This window comes from Acipenser ruthenus, chromosome 6 (genome assembly GCF_902713425.1).
Source record: "Acipenser ruthenus chromosome 6, fAciRut3.2 maternal haplotype, whole genome shotgun sequence".
NCBI lineage: Eukaryota > Metazoa > Chordata > Actinopteri > Acipenseriformes > Acipenseridae > Acipenser > Acipenser ruthenus.
The window spans coordinates 28,375,836-28,400,950 of NC_081194.1; the positions used below are offsets into that span (position 1 = coordinate 28,375,836).

General features: G+C 35.7%; 1 protein-coding gene across 6 annotated transcripts in view; it reads left to right on the forward strand.

Annotated features, from left to right (window-relative positions):
- Positions 1-25,115, forward strand: part of LOC117410913 (ribosomal protein S6 kinase delta-1-like) — a 154,601-nt gene that overhangs the window by 60,330 nt on the left and 69,156 nt on the right. For 4 of the 6 annotated variants that reach the window (XR_009328866.1, XR_009328867.1, XR_009328868.1 and 1 more), the window contains exons 14-15: positions 14,692-14,774; positions 21,389-21,484. Coding sequence is in view for 3 of the 6 variants with exons in the window: in XM_059025314.1 (XP_058881297.1) it covers positions 14,692-14,774; positions 21,389-21,484 (179 nt within the window). In the remaining 3 variants the exon portion in view is untranslated. Of the gene's footprint in view, positions 1-14,691; positions 14,775-21,388; positions 21,485-23,357; positions 23,810-25,115 lie in introns of those variants that run through there. The other 2 variants (XM_034017863.3, XM_059025315.1) reach the window with 1 other exon arrangement.

Here is a 25,115-nt window from a genome sequence, read left to right on the forward strand (position 1 = left end):
TTATTGCTGTTTGAAGAAAAGAAAGGGGAATCATCTTGTCAAACACACTTCTTCAACATTAATCTATTGCAAAGATTTTTTCTTTGATGTGGGTGTTTTTAATGAGGAAAATTAAGATAACTACAAAACTTACTATTATACAGTATCACTGCCTTGATGTTTTTATTATATTACAGTATTTTAGTTTTCTAAGCAAAAGCTATGAGATACTATAGTGTAAAAATAAAATTAATGATTGACTTTCTGCCTTCATTGTAGTATTTAAGACTAGAAGTTTACTTTGGTTTTATTTTGACGTTTTGAGGATGTCATATGTTTCAGACTGCTAACATCTAGCAAAACTAAAAACACAGTTATTGATTTTATAAAGATGTGCAGTTTTTTATGAAATTGAGCTGTTTTTAACATTTGTGATTCTTATTTAAGTGTTTTCAGTAAGTAGCACAAAGACTTAATTCAGACTGGTGTTTCATCAGCTAAAGCTTTTTTTTACTGAATTACCAGATTGACTTTCTAAAACACATGATTACCATCATTAGCATATTACCATCATAAACCTCACAGATTTTCTCAGCTAGGTACGTTGTTTGTAGCGCCGTATTTATTCTAGGGTAACGGTCAAAGGAATCTTCAAACTCTTATTGTCGTGGTCAATTATCTAATAATAATTATCTAAATAGTGGGGGAACTAAAATGGTGTGTTTTCTGAAACGGCAAGTAGCTTCAAATTGTAATATTCATATGATGTGACAGTTTCTGACATACAGGTTTTTTTTTTTCTTGGTAAAAGTCTGTGTTCATTTATTTTAATTACAGGCAGTCCTTGCACTTACAACACAGTTTGTTGCTGAAAGTCACGTTGTAAGTCAAAGCGTCGTAAGTCGAAGCACATTTTCCCATAGGAACAATGTTATAAATTGGGGTTACGTTCCTGACTCTTTGGCCAGATAATATATTTTTACAAAAATTACCTGTTATATTGTACTCATATTAACTCTTTACACTCAGCCCGTTGATTTCAGGGCGTTGGCGCCCCGGTGGTTACGTGCATATTACTCAGGCACCGTAAAAGCCATCTACCTGGCTTGTTTAAAAGTACAGACTAGGGGCTTTCCAATGACGTATTCAGTGTCTGTATGCGGTACTCATAGCCAGAACCAAAATAAATTAAACTTGAGTAATGATGCTCATAATGACTCAGAAAGATAAGAAAATGGAAAAATATCAATATCGCTGTGTCAGGGGACTCGTTACACTTGTTGGAAGGAGTACTTGAAATGTTTGATTGATTGATTGATTGACTTATCTGGATGATGTAGATGCATGTTTGCTACTTGATTGACAGGAGACTAGAAGGCTGTGATTTACATGCCCTGCAGGCACGCAGATTTATTTACATAGTAGAGGAACCCCATGTCACGCTACCAGCAATGGTAGCTCACAAAGAACATACGGCCTGACCTACAAAAGGCAAAATAAACAGTGTACAAAAATAAGACGGCTTGCGCTACTCCGCTAACAGATGGAGGTCCTGCTTCCACACATGTCTGCTGTATTGTGTGGGATCTACTATCCCCAAACTAACTCCCTGTTCCTTGTGTAGTTCACCCAACTCCAACCTTGGATATACACACGATCGTTGGTGCGTTGCAGCTTCCTTCTCCCAGAACAAACCACCGACCACCTCCCGACCTCAGAATATACACACAGTCCCCGTTAGAGACGGCCACTTTGTTTCCTGAACCCAGTCGTTCAGCAGCACAGACGGACCGATGCTTCAGCAGCAGCAGCACTCTGACCCCTATGGCTTACAGCAGCCTTGATCTGTATAATCGGGACCCTTTTATTCCTGGTGCTCTGCTGCACCACGCCCACCTGCTGATTAGGAGCTTGCAGCTGGTAAACACACACATGCTGCTCGTTCCCGCAACTAAACACAGCAGGCAGGCTGCTACGCGCAGATTGTCGGGTTCCCCATTACAACTAATCCTGTTCTTATTTATACAATCACAACACTCGTATTCACAATAAACAATTACAGAATCCTCTTTCTTATGTGCATGGCCCCAGCCCTGCTTCAAACACTATTACATTATCACAGTAACATACACAGCTATTGTACACTATTCAAATAGTGTTCTTGCTTTAAACATTACACAAGATACCACAAAAGTGTATAACATATAAAGGGTAACTTTGGCAATACATTTAATTTGACTGTATTGTTGTTTTTAGAACAAATCAGAAAATCATATTTATTTATACACGATTATAAAATATTTGAAAACATACAGAAAGTGGGCTTCCTCTGAGCGTGTTTTAATTAAATAAAACAGTTGCACTCCCACATAAAGCAGAAAAACATACTAGAAGGCATCAGACCTAAATGTGAGATAAGTGGCTGTATTCTTAAACAGGCAAGTCAATTGGGTCTCTGATTGCACTACTCCGTCTGTCACAGATTGACTGGACAACTACATTTCTCATTGGCTGAGTATCAACATTTCGCAAGTGTCTCAGCTTTTCTTTTGCTGAAAACTGAAAGATACAATAACCCCAAAAATAAATAAAAACATGTATCCTGGTTGTTGTATAGCTATGGACAAAAGTTTTGCATCACCCTATAGAATGATATAATTTTGCTTCATAAAGTCGAATGAAACCTGCTGAATAATATTACATTAACATTTAAAAAAATTGACATTTACAAAAAATACTGTACTTCCATATATCTAAATTATGTTCATATAGTTAGAGCTGACTAATCTAGAAATAAAAGCTACCTTTTTTTTTACACATCAATTAGTTGCAATACTAACACTACTACTACAAACAGAAAAATATTGAATAATATAGAGAACTGCAAAAAACTGAAATGGAATTTAGCAATCCAACATGCTTTTTATTTTTTGTATAACATGCACAAAACATCTACAGAAGGAAGCAAGTCCGAGATATTTAAGTAAAAATCTGCTTATTAAATAATGCATTTCTGTTTTTTGGAGAAATGTGCATGCATTTACTCTTTGTTGTTCTAGGAATAGATGTTTTGGCAAATTTTATAATGTATTTTTTTTTTTTTTTTTTAATGAAATGGACTTTATCATGCTACTTGTGGGGCTGGTAGATTTTCAGCACCTAATTGCTTTATTACCTAATGGCTCAGTGGCATTAGTCAGGTTTGTTACATAATAAAATTGAATGTAGTGGAGGTGCACTTTTATTCTGGGTAGGTTTGAACGTGTTGGAAAAGTACTCTTTTTTTACTTTAATGTTTGGGTTAAAATTTCTGAAAGCAGTTGCCTCAGTACTGAAATTATGGTGTATAAACTCTTTGACACTCAATGGACTGATGGCAAAAAGGCAGACATTATTTAGAGTTCCTTAATGCTGTAGTGAGGTTTATGTGCATTTTAAATAACAACGGACAGCCATCGCTGTATGTGGCTGTCAGTTCTAGCAATTCTACCAAGTTTTTGTTTTTAAATATGTATATATGTAGCTTAGTGGTGTATTTGTGTAAATTCAGTTTTTTTATATCAACTCAATCCAGCTGGTGGCGCCAATATATCTTAAAAAAAAAAAAAAGACAGGAGTAAATACAAGACATATTGTACATTCATACATACATACATGCAAAACTTTGTAGTTAATTATTAAACAGTGGATGATCAAAAACTCTTGAAGCTCTTTTTATTTGATTGGTTGTTTAATGTGGTTAATTTTATGTGGTTTACCTTTAGGTGATCTTGGTATGTGATGAAATATTTGTTTATAAATATTTCTATACATAACTATGTACTAAAATGGTTTACATTATACACTTACCATGAACATCTCAATAATGTAATAAACTAATTTTAAAATCTGAGGTAAAGTAGAAAATGTTTTGTTTAACTTCATGAACTCTTCTACAGTGTCAGAGGAATGAGCCCAAACCTTTTCAACTTCACTTTTTTATACCTTTAACTAGAGTTAGCAGTAGCATTTCATAACAAATGGAACAGCCATTTTTAAATCTGGTATGCTCTGTTCCTTGTTGTAGTATTATTATTATTATTATTATTATTATTATTGTTGTTGTTGTTGTTGTTGTTATGCACCTTTTTAAAATGGAAAAACCAAGCGACTCCACATCATGCAATCTTTTAAAGAACCACTTTTGAAATTGGATCTGGTCATCACAAAGATTGCACATTAAGTACCATGCTTAAAAAGAAGAAATTGACAGTTTTTGTGGGCCTATAAAACAAAGCCCTGTATTGTATGTTGCTGATTTAATAACTTGAAAGCATGTTTCCTATAAATCCAATATCCTAAACCTAATGTTTTAAAACATCTCAGAATTTTCATTGCTACTTAGTTGAAAAAAAAAGAAAATACAGAATAAACTAAAAGTTACTGGCTACAAAATATGACTATAGTAACACACGACTGCAATCAGATTTCAGATGCTATCCTAAAGCAGTACTCATAGAAATGTTACATCAAAGTGTTGTAATCAATTAGCTATGCAATAAACATGAAGTAAAAAATACATTTTACAAAACTACCCATCTGGAAGAATCAAAAGTACATTTAAATATACATGTAGAGTAGAGTAGATTAGGTTAGCAGTTTATTGTCACATAATTTGAATGGAAATGTGTTAATTGCCGGCAGTTAGGACTTAAAAGTAAACAGATATAGAGAAACTAATGAAAAACGTAATACTGGAGCAACAGAACACAGAATCACTCAGGTTAATTGCAAACATATGAAATACAGTACATACAAAAGGAAATAAACAATTCAAATAATTTGAAGCTACTTTTCACACAGTTTCTCTGTGTAATGCAGTAACTCCCATCTACAAAGAGAAATAAGGCTTATACCCTATGAAGATTTTTGAATAGAGAAACATTGGAAGTTTTATTAGGTATAACATAAGAACATAAGAAAGTTTACAAACGAGAGGAGGCCATTCAGCCCATCTTGCTTGTTTGGTTGTTAGTAGCTCATTGATCCCAGAATCTCATCAAGCAGCTTCTTGAAGGATCCCAGGGTGTCAGCTTCAGCAACATTACTGGGGAGTTGGTTCCAGACCATCTTGTTAAACATGAACTCTTTATACATTATTAATAGACAAGTCAGTCTAACCAATTTCACAATCATGTAAAGAGCCTCTTTATTATAAAACAATATACCATATGTAAAACACATACATTGAACAAATCCTGCAGGATGTCTTCCAGTTTACACTTAAGTGGTGCACTACATGGGAATGACCAGCAGGTGATGTAGTGTGCCACAGTTTTTTCTTTTTCTTTTGAATTAATTACTTATGATCTGGGTTAGGAAACATCTTTTTCAAGTAAAGACTTAATTGAAATGAGCATTTCTTTGTTATACGTTTCTAGTGTATGTGGATTTAGCACTGCAGAAAATAGGATCAATAAGTAATTAAACAGATAATATATATAACATATACATAGCTTATAACTTTAAGTCATCAAATAAAAAAAAGTTGACTAATAATAATTCAAATATATATAAGAGTGCTCTGATTTGGGCTCCTTTTTAAAAAGACTGCACTCAAATTTATATATACCGGTATATTTATTTATGTATTTATTTTGCATTGAATTGGTATCAAATGTGAACCTTCTGGAATATGGAGTTTCAGTTTCGTGCTAGGTGACTTCAAATTAAAAAATAAAAAAGCAAATAAAGTATGTTAAAATTGTTCCCATGTGGCTTGCCTAACCCTAAAAGTCCTATTGGGAACTGCTTTTGTTGCTCATTAAGCATTTCGATCTTTGAGTGCAACATCTACACTTCACTGGAGTCTGCAGATGGGCAATATTTTGATGAGGAATTATCACCAGTGTGTGACAAAAATGATTCACTTCTGTTTGAACAGGCCTTTGCTCTCAGTAGCCCCAGGGGAATCCTTATCATGTTTATGTCCCAAAAACATTACCCACCTGCACTGCACTTTGCATTATCAACAATGTATCTTCTTATCTCCTTCTACTTTAACGTCCCTCTGTATTTTGAGAAAGAAATTCCAGTAACAACCTAATTTACGATAACAGAAATATGAACTGGTGCCAAAAGCTAGCAGGGTGCCTATTGCCATCAGTCTATAAATAACAAACCCATGAAACAACATGTTTTCAGCAAAAGGGACTGGAAAAGTATGATGATTAGAAAAAATATACTGTTCTTTTTTCATTTATTTATTTATTTAAAAAAAATATGTTTATGAACCCCTAATAGAATCTGCACAACCATATGAACAGCTTGGGTTATATTTTGTATGGTGGGATCTTAAAGGAGCCATAAACACTACTTCTGACAGCATTGGATAATGGGTTAAGTTATGTTAGAAAACATCTGTAGATTTATTTCGGACATCAGCTTGGTTTTATTTCCACAGAACTGTAGCACAAGTAGATCAAGCAATTTGACCAAAGAGACACACAGTGATATACACAGTAATCAAGTAGCTGAGCTGGGGATCAAGTGCAGGATCTCTTGGCTTTAATAAATTACAATATTAAGCTGACTGTCTAGAATGGAGGGGTCTGGGGACCAAAAACTATTTATCCACATATAGTATTAACTACATCATGGGCAAACATACTGTTAACCCCCCCACCTGTACTAGGTACCAGAGTCCAGATTTAAAGAAAGGGGTGAGAGGGTAATTGAATTTTAAACCTGATCAAGCAAAGTCTATCTGTGGTGTTTTGCTCCAAATTTTGTTGTGGGTTTGTAACATTAGAGGTAAGGAATAGGTAGGGAAATGAAATTAGACAGTTCGAGTTCTACTAAGTTTGGTTTAATTTAGTTTCTTCGTTTGTTCTATATTGCTGCTGGTTTTATCAATAACAATGCTGTCCCTACTTGTTAGGTTCACTTATTAGCTGGTCCATCATAAAAAGTTAAAGTGTGATACAATGCAGTGTTTCTTCTTTTCAGTTCAAAGAGCCAACAGTTTTCTGTGGGAACAATACCTCTTAATAACTTTGGGGAAGCTAAATGTAGCCTCAGTATCTTTAAGGGAAGAAAGGTAGTTCCCTTCATTACTTAAAACCTATTTCTTCTTATAAGACAGGGGAACTCCTTCATTTGCAAAAGGGGAACAAAAGATGTAATTTGTAAACTGAAATGTATCACTTCAGTTAAAAGCCTTCCCCTTTTAAACTTTATTGGTGCCACTTTCTTTGGCAGCAATTCAGAAAGTGTATGTACATTATTTTGAAATCTGAAAGGTATGCTTTAACAAAACAAAACAAAACAGTATTAACAGTCCTGGGGTTTATTAACTTGACCAACAGGGACCACTGAACTTCATTTAGCTGTCGCAATTTATCTACTTGACATTCATTTTGTTATTGACTCATTGTAGTTCATATGTCCTCTATTTAGGCTGAGAACTAACAAAACGTATTTACATCATCATTGTCAGGGTCCTAATACTATTATCACAGGAAGTTATGTGTTTATCCTCCAACCAATAGTGTTGTGAAAAGTGCAAATGGGCTGAAAACTAAAACATCTGCAGAGACTTGTCATAAGTAAACATATGGGGCTATGTATTTACTTATAACAAATGTCTGTACGGCAAAATAATAGCATGTTGTTATGCTAATGGAAGCAGGAACAGGTTAATTATACCTTTTAAATGTGGACATTTTATTGGATTTATGACCGTGGTTGAAAGAGATGAACGGTCAATCTCCATGTGAAAAACTTCAATAATGGTTACCAGTATTGAGAGTTATCTTATTTCATGATTCCACAAAAACTTGTCTGAGAACTAGCTGAACTAATTTTCATGACGACACATTCAATGGAAATCCCTTGTGGTCACTGCTGACCTTGGCTAAAATCAAACTGCTAGCTTGTGGGCAAAAGATTTCATATGCCACTGCAAATCAGCTGAGCCACCCAGTCCTACCAAATGCAGAAAGTCTGATTTCACCAGCTGAAAGACTTCAGGCCATTGCTCCTTTTTCCTTTTGTTTCTGCTGAAAAATGTCCGTGTGGTGGCCTGAGGAGCCACTGAGCTGACCTCCTTGTCATTCTGACTGTCTGTCCTATTTCCCTAAACAGTTATGCAAGATAGAACCGAAGGCAAAGAGCCAGGGGAAGAAAGTCCTTTAACCTTGGGAAACAGTAGTCAATGAGACCTGACAGTTGTAGGGTTAATTTCTACCTCTGTAGAATGCAATCTGCACTTACTTTTGCAAGAATAGTATTGTTTGTCAAACAAATGGAGCCCACTGCAAGTGAAATAAACCCTACAAACAGCTCTGGGTAAGGAATCAGTCTTTTCTTTGCCTATCCTTTTGTGTATTGTGAAGGACATGAATATGCACAATGTACATTACCAAGAAGTCTGAGCAGTTGTGCAGATGGCACTAAAACGTTTACTTATTTCAGATTTGACTATTTTTTCATGCAAATGATTCACTTACAAGAAACCCATTCTGCTCCGTACTGTGCTGGTCTGTCTTGTTATAATGTCAACAAGATTAATTTGGGTAACTGCAACTTACCAGTTAACCTTATTGTGTGTGTTCAGTGGAAAACATGTGGTGCCCCTCACACTATAGATTTCTAGAAAGAAAAAAAAAACATATAAAATGAACAAAACAGTTTTGTTTATTGTCTTTTTAGAACTACAGGCGTTTAATTTAAATGATGCATTTAAAATCAACTATATTGCACTGTACTTTTTTCACATACTGTAACAACATTTATACCATATATTTGGAAACTAAGAAATTTCAACAGGAATTGATTATTAATATACTAGATACTCTAATTTCATTGATTGACATTGGGAGACTCGTAATGAATCTTGTGTCTCATACACAAGTATCTATGGATGCGTTCATCAGTAGTCTACCAGGCACAGCTGGGTCTCGGATAAATAACAAGTGCTGTCTTGAAGGACCTGAGGCTGGTGAGTGATCTAATGTAGTGTGTCAGAGTGTTCCTGTATATTATGTGGGGGCTTGAAAACAAAAGTTGAGTTGGGCTATGATGGTTACCTGACCTTGACAATTATGCAATGTTTTCATACTTGTCCTGCTGAATTAGAAGTCCTTAAGCATGCAAGCATGAGGTGGCTCGGAACTGACCAACAGTCCTAACTACTACAGTATGACATTCATGCTATTACATTTGCATAATAGTTATAATGTGGTTTAAGAACATAAGGACATAAGAAAGTTTACAAACGAGAGGAGGCCGTTTGGCCCATCTTGCTCGTTTGGTTGTTAGTAGCTTATTGATCCCAGAATCACATCAAGCAGCTTCTTGAAGGATCCCAGGGTGTCAAGTTTTGTACCTGTCATTTCTCTTTTCATTGTTGACATCCTGACAACTTGTCACACGTAACTTTTAAGTCTGTTTCAAAGCTATTTTCAAAATGTCCACTGTAGTGTACTGATAGTGTAAGGATTATTGCTCACTAAGGATTATTGTCAGTCAGTTACCACAGCAATAACGGTCCATGATGTGGTACGGAACAGAAAAGCCAGAGCACTTGTTATGTTTTTTTTTTTTATTGTATTTATTATCGCTCTATCTGCATGGATTTAAAGGACAGATCTCAAACCCCAGTGCACTAGAGCGGACATTTTGAAAAAAGCTTTGAAACAGACTTTAAAGTTATAAGTGTAAAAGGTTGTGAGGATGTTAACAATGAAAATAAAAATGACAGGTATGTTATTTAAACAATTGTAGCAACACGTGGGGATGTATACCGTTATATTTTTCAGAACCCCGCTACTTACTCTTTAATGGCTAATATAATTGACCCAATCATTTTCAGTTTTTTTGTTTTTTATTTTTTTGACCACAGAATATATCAGTATATTGGTACAGTATTAACAAAACAAGGATTTGTACTACTTTATTTTCCACAAATGTTCAGTAGGGAAGAAAATGCTTTGACTGAGATGCATACAATTAAAGAGTAATTTAAAGACCATCAAACTGTTGTGGGTAAAAGTACCTGGCTAAATGAGCATTACAGTTTTACAATAAAAATATGAAACTTAAATGAAGTTACTATACATTGCAGCCGACTCAATGTTTCTACTTTTAAATAAAGAGTATTTAATAGAAAAAATACAGGGTCTTTGGTTCGTTGTTCTCCCTGAAAAGTGAAATTTGAACCTTCACTTGCCTCAGAACTTTGAACTTAAGAAGTTGACTGTTTTTCAGTGTTTTACTTTGTTTTTGTGTGACTTTCACCTGACTTTTGATGTTTCATTTCAGTTTTTTTTTTTACAGTAAAGATACTTTATAAAAAAAGATATATCTTTCTATTTCATTTTAAATTTTTTGAAGATGTTTTATGAGGATATATTAAAATAATAATAATATTAATAATATATATATATTTTTTTTGTTAAACTATAAATATATCTCAACGTAACAGCAGATGGAGGTAACTTCTCATATAAAGCGTGACAGGGCTAAAGACATTGGTTTCTGCTTCTTCCACTGGTAGTGCTGCAAAGTGTTTTACACAGGTAGTGAGTTAACAGGACCCTGTGATGAAATACCAGTGCTGTCACATGTAGTGTTTGCAGTCTTACAGTTGGATGCTGTTTTGATACTTTATATAGTAGGGATACACTGCTTAGGCCCTAAGCTTTATGGTACCTACTTACCACAAATTAAGTTAAAACTTTGTAACTTCGTAGCTTTGTGTTCTATTTTTTCGCTATATTGTGTTATTTTCCTTCCCAGCTTTGCAGGCGACTCGAAAGTACACATGTTTTCCTTTCAAATGTCTTTAAACATTCTTGCAGTCACATTTTGTGTTAGAACATGGTGCCATTTGGGCTGTCTGGGGGAATTATGGAAGGAAAATGATACAATTATCTGTTTCCTTTCTTTCTTTTTTTTAAGCATGGCTTTAGCTTGACTGTACTTTTCATATCTCTTAAGATTCAATGAATTACAGACATACAGGCTTGAATCTATGCTCCTGTAAACAAGTCTTATTTAACTCTGTAATGGCTGCTGTGTTTACATTTTCATGACATATAATTAGTTGTACCTAAACTAGTTGAAAAAAATAAATAAAAAAAATGCTTTGTGACATTGTGCGGCACACAATGTCACCGAACTACACATTGTTTAGCTGAGTAAATTAATTTATCTGGAACATGCAAATGAAAGTATTGTTTCATGCATCGTTATTTTTTATATTGTGTACATTGCCATTTAAAAGATCCACCAGGGGGCGGAGTTGAGACGGCACTGAGTATTTTTTTTTTCACTGTCACTGACAGTGTAGACACTGTTTGAGCAGAACAGGCAGGAGGAATAAAAATAAATTCAACGATGTCTCGGATTTCAGTAATTTTTCAAGATCTGTGTTGGAGAGGGTAGATAATAAGTAGTATCTTTTTGTGTTTTTCTGTAGCGTTTACAAACTGATAAAAATACATTATTTGAAGTGACAAAGTTAAGTGAGTATAAAGACAGCATTTTATTTATTTATTTATTGGTATTTTTTCTGTTTTGCTATCTTCCAGTCATTTAATTGTTCTTCATCCAAATCGGCATGTCTGCTTACTATGTTTGAGATTTTTTTGCTGGTCACTCAGTTTTATAGTTACAGCTGTACATCTGTAACTGTAAACAAGATGGCTACCGGTACTTTAAATTCTGTGAGACAGCTCAGTGATTTCAATTATATATGACAAGGCTCCAACTGTCCGTATCCATCCATACGGACAGCTGGAACCTTGCTAGACCAATCACATTACTTGCTTCACGTTCCATTGTCAGCCCTGGATTCTAAATATATACATATACACTATGCTGGCATTTTCAAAACTAGATTTTTCTGCAGAAACATAATGTTTTGTTTCTATTCTATTTAAAGCAGCTGATCAATTCTTTTTTTTATTGTTTATTTTGTTTTTTCCAATTTGGAATCGTCAATTTTTTTTTATTTCAACATGGCTCACTGCTGCCACCCCCACGCTGACTCGGGATAGATGAAGACTCAGAAACGCGTGCTGTCAGCTGTCTGCTTCTTTTTACTCTGCAGGCCTGCCATGCAGTAACCTCAGAGTTACAGTGTTGGAGGGCCACGCAGTTCTGGGCAACTTACAGGCAGGCACCTGGCCAGTCTACAGAGGTCACTGGTGCGCGGTGAGCCGAGGACGCCCTGGCCGACCTAAGCCCTCCCCACCCGGGCGGCGCTCGGCCAATTGTGCGCCGCCCCCTGGAAACTCCCGTCCACGGTCGGCAGTGGAATAGCCTGGACTCAAACCAGCGGAGTGCCTTTACCGGATGCGCCACTCGGGAGCCCCTGTTGATCAATTCTACAGTGAAAAAAACACTTAGAATAGCCACCTGTTAGCAACAGCTAATTCTAGTTGTCTATTAACCTTTGTTCGACTTGTGCAATAAATGCCAATTTTGTGACAATTTAATCATAGTAAGTGTAAAATAAAAAGACGATGACAAACACTGTTCTAGTCCTATTTGCATCCCTATTTGCAGTTCAGCACTGAAGTCTTCTTTTCCAATGCTATTATCGACAGGCTGTATTAGACTTACCAGTATTGTTGGTACAATTATCTCAAACTCCCAATTCCCACTAAGGAAGCTCGATTACTCTTAATTTCCCTTTGAGAGGATGAGTGTGCCACAAGAGCATGTTTAGGATTGTTTTCTCATTGCAGAGCTGTAACTTGCCCTCCCTAAATACAGACTTATTGTGTTTCACCTGAAGAAAACTCACTTAGGGAAGGATTTATTAGGGACCTTGGGGGCCTTTTAAATGGGGTATCAGTTCTATCTAATTCATGTTTACTCATGCTAAGACAACATGACCCACACTGAGTCATTCTGTACATGCATTAAGGTTTGGAATATGTGACTTGTAACAATGAGTTTTGCATAGGTCCCCTGGAAATTAAACTTTTTAAATATAGATTTACCCCCCAAAAAAACATGTTTAGTTGTTTTTGGATGTTTCTGTTCCAGTAGAAAGGCCTTTTTTGTTGTTGATTTGTAGTGTGCGTATTTTCTGGATAGATGGGGGTATTCTTTTTTTGTAGGTGTTTTTTTATATATATATATATATATTTATAAGTGTCGCAGGGCCACCTCTTATCATTTTAAATGCTCTCTTGTGGTCTATATACGCAAGATCTGCAATTCAAGAAATGATAAGAATTTCCCCAGCAAATGCGCCAGATCGATTGGTTTCTCAAACAGCTGTTCTTGAATGAAGACACTAGAAGGATCAGGCAATTTTTAACCGATTTTGCCACTGAGATTTTTGGTAAGGAATTATGAATTAGAAAAGATTTGGTTAGTTGCTACTAAAATGTTCTAATGCAGACTGCTGTGTACCAAAAGGAGCAAAATCAAAAAGAAAAAGGTAATGTAAGTACATTACAGCAGTGTGGAGTAGTGGTTAGGGCGCTGGACTCTTGACCGGAGGGTCGTGGGTTCAATCCCAGGTGGGGGACACTGCTGCTGTACTTTACCTAGATTGCTCCAGTCAAAAAAAAACAACTTTATAAATGGGTAATTGTATGTAAAAATAATGTAATTGTATGTTAAAATAACATGTTAGGCCAGTGGTATTTGAAGAGACCTGCAGTTTGGAAGGTTATTAATCTGTGTGCTTTTGGCATCTTTCAGATTGTTAAACTGTCATTTGGATAGTCAGTGCCACAATGTGGATATCAGTGCTGCACAAACCGGCTTATTTGATTATTCGGATCAAGCTCTCCACAGATGGGGGTTATTGCTTTTCTTCACAGGTTCTAAGAAAAGCAGCAATCATCACAATTCAAAGCAGTTGTTTCTTCACTTGTTAAATTAGCCCAATCAACACCAGTGATCAATACCAGTGACCCTCACCTGATTGTCAGCACCTAAATTGTGGAGAGCTCAATCTGAATATTTGAATAATTGGTTCAAGCACCCCTAGTGGATATTGCCATTTACCCCGATTTGCAACTTGTCCGAAATTGTGCTGCACCCAAGTTATGAAAGATGTATAACCTCATGCTGGAAGGGGTTCCCTCCAAATAAAACAACATTTGCAGAATATAAACAAACAACAGGGCCTGCTATATAACAAAAATTGTACAGGGCACAGCAGGATAAAATATATATATATTTTTTTATGTCCAAGGATAGTTCATATAAGGTGGGAAATTAGCCCCTGAAATGCTGAAAGATAAAATTCAACAGACAAAATTGGTGGACAAGATATAAAACTTTAGTTTTATTATAAACAATCATTACAGGTATACCCACAAGGATTAAGCCCCATTCGATACAGTATTTTGCACTGCTCGCTCAGGTAGACTGCTCATATTTTGCAGTTCCAGCCTCATTCCAGGTAGAGAAGAGTGTGAAATATTGTATCAATGGGGAACAAAGATATGATTGCAGAAATCTTTCTCCAGTGAAACCTTTCAGAGGGCAATTTCCTTTAGTAAACACTGGAACATTGCAGCTTTATTTCTCTGGGATTGCCCAGCGTTGTTTACAGTAATAGGCCACATTGTGCTGAAAAGACAATCAAGACTGTGCTTTAGCCACTATTTCAGTATCCCAACTTAAAAATATAAAACAAAAATACATATTTTGTTCCCTGACTATTTATTCTCAGGTTGTTACTTTTTTCTCCATATTTAGAAGTTGGAAGCATATGTGAAGAAACTGAAGCATGTGATTGGTGGAGTTTGGGTGCCCTTTTGTTTGAACTCCTCACTGGAAAGGTACGTTGTGCATAAGCAATGATTTTGAAATGAGACAAATGCTGACCAGCCCTCCTAAACTTGTTCTTGAATGCCCTACCAGGTGTCCAGCCTTACGATTAGCATTTCTTCCCTCAATAAAGCAACCAAACAAGAATTGAATGAATGATATGAAATCCAGTCAACAAATTGCCAGTGAATAATAAACTGATTTTATTTCACACTGGGGCAGACTGCCAACTCCAGCTAATGTGCTGCTTGAATTAACTACCGTTTGTGAAGGCCCCAGGAATATATAGTTGGCAGTTTCGTAAACAGGTGGATTGGCAAGTTGCTTCTTTCAAAACATTGATATTTTTCTAAAATATAAATAGAACTTTGTATGTACTTGTGACAGGACAGCGTCACTGGCAAGGCTGTTGTTTACCATGAATGGAGACTCAAACCAAGACGTTGCATGTTTCAAGCACCAATGCGCAATTTAATAAACATACAGAAACAAAACACTAAACAGGAAGGACACAAACAAAACACATTAACAAAATAAATGGCACAAGGGTAAAAAAAACAAAAAAGGTCTACAAAAACACTCACAGAGATGTAAATAAACAAATGAGATGGGACAACACACAACACGAAAACCTCCACCTCCCACCAACATCAACTCTAACACTAACTCCCTCTAAAACCCATGATCAGCCTTATTTATACAGCTGTGACTAATTCATTATTTAATCACTTATTCAGTTCACGGCTCCAGCCACATTGCCACGTGTTTTTGCAGGGGGGAGTTTAACTCCCTCCCTACCACCCAATATTTTGGTACATAGTAGACATAAATGGATCATAGACACATTAAAGGATATTAAAACTTGTAAGCACATGTAAGGTATGCAAATATATTTGTAAAGATAAAATTGAAATCACAAATAGAGAAAAAAAGTACTCAATTAAAAAAAAATCCCTCATGCAAAACTAGCAACCTTGTTTATGGTATATTTTGCCAAAAATGTAATAAAATTAAATATGTAGGAGAGACAGGTACAACATTATACAAACATATACAGAGTCACCTATCAAGCATAAGAAATACAAAAGTAAATGAAGCAGTGGTTCAGCACTTTACAAAGAACATGCATAACATGAATGACCTAGAATTCGTAGTTTTAGAAAAAAATTTAATCAGACAATGTACAATATAAAAGAATAAAAGAAAATAAATGGATAAATAAAGTACCACGATGCCTGAAGGTTTAAATAGAAAGGAATAGTAGGTCATTACATCGTCAACTACAGTATGTGGTGAATTACATCACAATCACATTGATAGATTTAAATAGAAAGAAATTAGTGTAGTTTCCATGACATCCAATGCCTATAAATACCTCCACTGTTTGTTTTCAAACACACTTTCCCTTGATAGAGATATGTAAACATACCGAAACGTTGGGAAGTTGGCTCTTTGGAGCAAAAACATGTGTGTGTACAGTGGTTTGCAGAAGTATTCACCCCCTACCAATAATGTCACATTTTGTTGAATTACAAATAATGTATGCACAGTTTTTCAAACAAACTGTTTTTATTCAAAGCTGTAGTGGTTAAACTGAACACTGTTATATGAGGAGGAGGTTAAATGTCAGCAAAACTTGCAAAGAAAATGTACAAAATGAAATTTACTGGTTGCATAAGTATTCAGCCCCTTAAGTCAGTACCTGGTAGAAGCACCTTTTGCAGCAATTACTGCTATGAGTCTTTTTGGATAGGTCTCTACTAACTTTGCACAGTAGGATGGTGAAATTGTTGCCCATTCTTCATGGGAAAATTGCTCCAGTTCTGATAAGTTTGTTGGGGATCGTCGATGGACTGCAATCTTCAAGTCTCGCCATAAATTTTAAATTGCATTCAAGTCAGGACTTTGACTGGGCTAGTCAAGAACATCAATTCTCTTCTTGTTCAACCACTCCAGTGTGGCTTTGGCTTTGTGCTTCAGGTCATTGTCCTGCTGAAATGTGAATTTCTTCCCGTTTCAGAGTCTTTGCTGACTCAAACAGGTTTTCCTCAAGGAATCGCCTGTACTTTGCACCATCCATTCTCCCCTGTATCCTGACAAGCTTCCCAGTCCCTGCTGAAGAGAAGCATCCCCATAACATGATGCTGCCACCACCATGCTTGACAGTTGGGATGGTGTTGACTCGGTGATGTGCAGTGTTGGGCTTGCGCCAGACGTAATGCTTGGAATTTAGACTGAAAAGTTCAAATTTTTGTCTCGTCTGACCACAAAACCTTTTTCCACATGTCTGCAGTATCATCTACATGCTTTTTCACAAACTCCATACGTGCTTTAAGATGAGGCTTTTTGAGTAATGGCTTCTTTCTTGCCACCTGTACATACAGACCAGCTTTGTGAAGGGATCAGCTTATTGTTGATCTGTGAACACTGACTCCCATCTCAGACACAGAACTTTGCAGCTCTCTCAAGGTCATTGTTGGCTTCAGAGTGACATCCCAAACCAGTTTCCTGCTTGCCCGGCTGCTCAGTTTGGGAGGGCGACCTGATCTGGATAGTGTCTGGGTGGTATGATGCATCTTCCACTTCTTAATGATGGACTTCACTGTTCTGAGAGGGATAATCAGCACTTTTGAAATGTTCTTGTACCCTTCTCCTGTTCTGTACCTCTCTACCAGTTTATCCCTAACTTGTTTTGAAAGCTCCTTGGTCTTCATGGTTGCTTTGTTGGACCACTATGTGAGTTGCAGCTTGAAAATCTTTATATACCTGAGTGAAATTATCTACAACTTAAACCACTTTGGGTACACCCAGGCTGAAACCATTTCACTAATTTTGTGACCTTTCAAACAAATCATTTGCACCTGAGCTGATTTAGGGCTGCAGTAGCAAAGAGGTTGAATACTTATGCAACTGAGATTAATCTGTTTTTCTCTGTAAATCTTACTTATTTATATTCTATATGTGTTTTTTAACTTTATCAATGTGGAGTAGTTTGTGTCGATTCTACATGTAAAGTCTAATTTGAAAGCGTTGTGGAGTACGCGCAGGTGCCAACAAAATGTGAAAACTTTGCAGGGGGGTGAATACTTCTGCAAACCATATATACTATATATAGGAGGCTGTGTGGTCCAGTGGTTAAAGAAACTGGTTTATAACCAGGAGGTCCCCAGTTCAAATCCCACCTTAGCCACTGACTCATTGTGTGACCCTGAGCAAGTCACTTAATCTCCTTGTGCTCCATCTTTCGGGTGAGACGTAGTTGTAAGTGACTCTGCAGGTGATGCATAGTTCACACACCCTAGTCTTTGTAAGTCGCCTTGGATAAAGGTGTCTGCTAAATAAACAAATAATATATATATAATCAGTCTTTTCATTTTCATTTAAAATCCTAAGTAGAAGGCAGTGGGGTATATAGGGGTCTGGGGGTCCTCCCCCAGCGTGGGTGCAGATGGCAACGTCCCCCACCGAAAACGAATTTCAGGGTTTTGCAGGAGTCTAAAACTGCATATCCTGGGCCTAAATATGTGCCTTAATAGGGACCCAAAATTCAAAATAAGTGTAACTTTGTTGATTTTTTTATGATTTTAGGCATAGAGATTTAAAGAGCAAGTAAAAGTTACTTATATGTGTATATGAAAAGCAATTACAAAATAATATAGTTATATTACAATTTTAAAACCACAAACTTGTCTTAGCACACAGTAAATTTCAAAGTAAGCAAACTCTGTTTGGTTTTGCAATAATTTATTACATAGAAAAAAGTGGTGAAAGACAGAACCAGACACCAATGAAACAGAGAAATTATGTTTCAGGCACAAAAATAAACAATATATATATAATAATAATAATGTGAATCAATTTCTAAATTAAAGACATAAGATAAGGAGCAGTATTAATTGGTAGTAAATTTGAATACAGAAAAGTTTTCCATTTGTATTCCATTTTTTCTTTGCATTTTATACAACAAAAAAAGACACATTTTAAGTTTCTAAAAATATTCATGGAACCAACCAGTCCTTACATTTATTTTTAGTCTTCTAGTCAAAGATTCTGAGTATACATACCTTCCCATGTCACTGTTTCTCATTAACTACCGAATCCGAGAATACCCAAGTGCATTAATAAATAATACATTTTAAAAATGCGCTTGTGAGAACTGCGATTTCAAACACTGTTGATTTTACAGTTTTCAGAAGTTTGTTGTGTTGTCTGTAAATATGAATGCGATTTCTACAGTAAGTTGTATTTTTTTCTTTCGTTTTTAATATTTGTCTTTTAACTGTTGCTTGATTAAAATAAATACAAATAACAATAAATAATGTATTGGCATTTACTTGAACAATGTAGATGGAAAGTGAAAGTCCAGTACATAAATATCAAGTAACAGGTATATGAAATGGAAAAACATGGAAACTACTTCAAATGGAAAATAGTAATGTTGAAACGGGAAAACACTTTGGTGTACAAATTACATACACAAATGGTTTTGGACATTTCTTATTCATTTTATTAATATAGATTAGCACAAACCGACATACCACCTCTTTAGGTGATTAGCATGAGCTACTGTAGAAAATCTGGAGTAGCTTGCCTTTTTGGCTGGTGCTTGCAGCCTGATATAAAACACTGCAATACACAGCTTACTAGAAATCACATTAATGTTTATGTAGGGTAAAAGTTATTAACGTAGATTGTATACACTATTTTAGACTTTCAATGTAATACTGTTGTAGCTAAATTTTGCCAGAATGTGTCGCCACGAGAGCCACTCAGATCGATGAGCCAACTATACGGCTGGTGTGCGTAGGAGACGGAGTAAAAAGTTTCAAAGTGAATGCAAACGCAGAGTTAAACCATTCATTAATGCCTACATTTTTATACTGTGTATCTATGTTTGCACCATGCCTTTTAACACCCTAAAGCCCTGGACACACCAGCGCTCCCCCCGCCCCCACACACCTTTTTCCCGGGTAAAACACGTATGTTACAGCATTACATTTAGCGCAAAAATACCCTTCCTCCGCCAACTGTTGCTCTTGCCTAATATACAAAGAAACTATGGCTGTGTTTTGGGAAGACATGGAAAGTGTCACAACAACAGAAGAAGAGGAGGAGGAAGAAGAGATTCGTACTGTACATAAGTCTGAACATACATTTCCATTTGACTTGAACTTCTTAAAAAGGGAATTTAGATAGTCTTAAAAAATAACAAACCTTTGTCTTTAGTCATCTTAAGTACCGTGCGTATTTAAACATAGGTAGATAATGACAGTATGTGTTTATGCGTGTGCTTGTGAGTGTGTACTTTTTATCTGAATTTTGTTTGTAAACTGTCCATAATATTAATTGACCACAGTTTTACAGCAACGGATTAGCAAAAGATCTGACCGTTAGTGATATTTTTTGTTTAATAAAGACTGAATCAGCAAACAAAGCACTTAAAAATAAAGTAATCAACAGTCAAATTCATTAATTGCGCAATGCGAATATCATTTCCTGAATTAATTGTACATGCTAGCTTTCAGATCGATCTAAGTCCATGCATAAGACATTTTACAATGCTATAACATATACTTACTGTATTTCGTACACTTTGAATAAAAAAGACGATCTTACATAGAAAACGTAGGTTGTTTGTTTAAAAAAAAAAAAAAAAGTTATACAATTTCAAAACTGCTGTATGGTTACTGACTCGGGTACAGTATGACTGCGTTCCTAAATTCAATGCTGAGAAGCAACAACTCTCAAAATCGCTCCTAAACTCACCGTTGAGAGCTAATGACAGGCAGCGTTGGCTCAACGCTGACTCAACGAACTTACTGTCTCTCAGAGCTGGTGAGCTGCTCAACAGAAAGATGGCAACACCCACAACTGCTATCAAGCTGCTATATAAAAAATATATTTAAGATTTTCTAATATTCTTTTTAGATTCTGAAGCCCGATATGCATAATCGCTCATTTTAAATTTTAACTTTTAGTTTAGGAGTGCAACAAAGCATTCCTAAATACCTGGAAGTGTTGTGACAATAGTGACTTTTTTGTTGAGTCAATGCTCAACAGTACTGTTGAATTTAGGTACGCACGCTGTATAATTGTACAGTTCGGCCTTCATCACCAACATCGCTTGTAAGCTCGAAACTGATTGGTCCATCGCGATTCACAGTGTCCATGGAAACATAAGCTCAGAAACGAAATGCCCTTAGAGAAGGAATAAACATTTTGAATACTATTCACTGGAACATATGAGCATTGTAAACCACATTTTTTTCTTTTTGAAATAACTGTTTTGGGTGGCTCATCTGGCAAAGTAGACAGGAGTTTAGCCGGTTCCTGGCTGGGAACGCTGTATATATACAATATATATATACTGTATATACACAGGATATATAGGATAAGCTTATCTTAATGACATTGGCTATAACCACTATTAACTGTAACTTTAATCTAATGTTTACCATCCCAAAAAAGTAATACGTTTTAAACTTCTGTAACAGTGTTTTGGTACCAATAGGTTTAGGAGCCCCCGTTTTATAAATCGGAGGCTAGTTTGTGCTGGTAGTTGATTGTAAGTTTTGTGTTTTCAGGTAGCTAAGAAATATTTTCCTGTCTTTGTTTTCTTCTCTAGTCACTGTATCAGTGCCATCCTTCAGGAATCAATAGGCACACATCTCTAAACATGCCAGACTATGTTTCGGACGAGGCCAAATCTTTGGTACAGCAGGTAAGCAAGAAGGCATACAGAAGCATTATTTAAAGATAAGATCCCATTGCTCATTTCACTCAATCATTTTATTTTTTAGTGATTATTCAAAATACCAGACCAGATAAGAAACATAATTTACACCACAATACAAAATGATCATTAGCTATCATCTAATTGTAAAGGCTGTGAATGTAAAGATGATGGTGAACTTCGTTCTATATGTATGTGTTCCAAAGCTACGGTTGCAGACAAGAGTATTGCCACCCTACACTTAATATAAGATAATTCAAGAAAACATGTTAAATACAAGCATTTAGTGAACATTAGCCACAAATTAGCCAAAATACATAATTTCTGGTAGTTTAACAAACATACTTTTTATACAAAAACAAAAACACTTAAGCAATTTGAAATATTTGTTCATGACAAAAGTATTGGCACCTTTACATTAAAAGTCATTTTCACAGTAACTAAGCTGCATTATAAAGTCAATAGTCAGAATCATTATTCCTAACATCTGTTGAAGAAGAACGTTGTGGCAACACAGCAGATGATGGTCAAAACAAAGGAGTTGGATTCCCGTTTGAGAAATGCACTCGTAGCAAACTACAACAAAGGAAATGGCTACAGAACAATATCAAAGAAATATGAAATACCACAGAACAAATTCAACTGAAACGCTTGAAAGATGTGGACGTCCAAAATTACGGGTACAGCAGTTAGATAAAATTGTCTGTGCAGCAAAAATAAAATCCAAGATTCAAAAATCCAAGGAAAGATTTAGAAACATCAAGCATAATAGTGCACAAAAGAACTGTACAAAGTTTGTACACTTTAAAACAATTTGGATTATGAATGCTTATGAAAGGCCCCTTACTAATTAAGAAAAGATTCCCCAGGGATCAGACATTAAACTAATGAAGGCTGTATTCTAATAAAAACGACTCATTCAATTATAAGCAATGAATACATTTCCTGGTGGTGGTGGTGTGGGTGAGGGCATCTCATCAAAATAAAGGGCCATCACTTTAACCTGCTCACACACACACAGTCACACGACACACACAGACACATATAGAGACAAACTGAAAAAAAGCGACATAATATTTAATACATTATGCCTGTAAAACATTCAAATAACTAAAATAAATAGGTTACAAAGTATGTAAATATGAATTTGTGATATACAGTACTGAAGATATTCATGGACACTTCATTGTTGATGGATGTGTGTTATTTATTCACAACTCGATCAATAAGCTTGCTATAACATGTGATATTGATAGCTGAATACATCAAATATCAGAATGAAGGTATTTAATAAGTGCCCAAGTACAGGTCCCAGCTGTTAAACTTAGATTGATCAAGATCCTTTTAGGATCTAGCTAATGAGCTGGCCAAGAACATTACTATTCAAGCTATCCAAAGACTCTCACTCTACCATTTCTGTTGTACTTTTCTTTAAGTACAGTACAGCAGAAACACTAATAAGAGTGCAGCCAATAACCTGCCCCTTACTATGTAGGAAATGCCCCATTTCTACAGCTGTATAGCACTTGAGAAAATACATGAAAAATAAATCTATAGAGGCAACATGGAGACTTTTAAATTTAGAATTTTACAAGTCATCTGGATGTGATGAATGAAACAGAAAATGATATACAAAGTGATTAAAATATACAGTATGTCATGAGGGAATCAGAATCTGGGGATTTAGGGAGGAACTTGTCTCTGTCCTTACTTCCATACATCATACTTACAATTTGTATATGTACGTTTTGTGTAGACTGTGTTTCATGATACATGATTATTGTTGTGTGGTGCCCCGAAGTCACATACTATACATGGCAAGCTCACTTCTCACTGAACTATGTGTTTCATTTTCCCAAAGCTTTTACAGTTTAACCCCATTGAGAGACTTGGAACAGGAGTAGCTGGGGTGGAGGAGATTAAATCTCACCCATTCTTCAGCAGGGTGGACTGGCCAAACTAGCTGAGGAGATCGCTTGGATAACAGTGTATCATTAGCCCCAGTTGACAAACTAAGCCACACAGAAATAAAACCTGCCATAGATACACAAGAGAACACATGAATAAATATGCTATTATCTGTGTAATTGTAATATTGCATCATTAATGATATTGATTGTGGGTTTTGCTTGAGTTCTGAAGTAACAAATTGTACTATTTAAATACTTTTAAATTGCTGCAGAAAGACTGCATCAGATGCAAACAACTTGCACACTTACTACAGACATTATAGATTTAAAAAAAATATTTATTGTATGCAGACATGCCAAAATCAGATCTTCATCCTAATACCAGACTACTTTTTTTTTTTTTTTTAAAGAAATTAATATAACAGCCTATAAACTGAGCACTCTAACTTTCTGAAATTGAGTTTACATGATTTACTGTACAGATTTAAAAATGTAAACACAGATGTTCACATGCCACTGGCAATTAAAGATGCGCCATTACTTAAAGGGCTAGTACCTGCCATGTACATTTTCTAATGAGATTAATTTCCCTTTCATATCTGTTCTGTATGATTCTGTATTGAAGTTTTCAGACTGTAGAGTTCATTTGAAAAAGGCAGACATCTTCTTTGTACAGTAATAGTAAAGTAGGCCACATCAGTTACCAGCGAGGCGCTGGTGCTAAGAATCTTATTATTATTAACTTAATAAAATGACTCCCAGGGCCGTTTTTTCCCCACATAAAATAGTCCCTTCCTTTAGTTGCAGGGAGCACTTGCTGTATAGTGAGTACATCATTTTCATAGGATTGTTTATTTAAAACAAAATCAAATGTAATGAAAAACATGGGAAAATTGTCACTACCTATATACAGTATAACGGGTCTTATTGTAAAATGTTGGATTGTTTATTTATGGAGACGTGCAAAGGGGGAGAATATATCAACTTTATATTCACTTATGAACACAATAGGGGCACTGGGATGTGTAGCACTAATTAAAATGTGTGGTCGTTTTGGTAACTAAGGTCTACCAATATGTGGCTTCTTCCATAAGATGCTTTGATTCTGACTGAGGTTTGCCCAAGGGGTGAAGTTAAATGGAATGTAAACAGAACTACATTATATCAAATATGCAGTTCTGAAGGTGTGATTTGAATTAAAATGATGCTTAACAGCCTGTCAATGTATACCACTCTTATTTTATCAATACAACCACAAGTGTTTTATCTGTTTAATTAAATCGCCTCAGTTTCAGAATCTAGAGCCAAAAGACCTTTCAGCTATATTACTCTCTGGAGTCAGTTGTGATTACGAATGGTCATTTATTTAATACATCCCTCCAATAATCTGCTCAAATGGCAGCCAATTCAACCAACTAAAAGTGTAAAGTACCCTAAAGCTAGCCTACACTCTATAGAGGGAGGTGTAGCCACAGTCTGATTGCAGATAGGAAATTGCTACCTTGGTATATACAAAAAAAAAGAAAAAATCACGTTTTGTGTGTTTGTGGATATGCAATTAACCAGATTCTTTCAAAACATTTATGGGGAGAAGTCACAAATTGGAAAATTGGCACATCCATTGTACTGAATGACACTGATCATGTCACAGGACCTTTTGTAAAAATGTTGTGCACCTTGTACATGACTGTATATAACTTATATCAGTA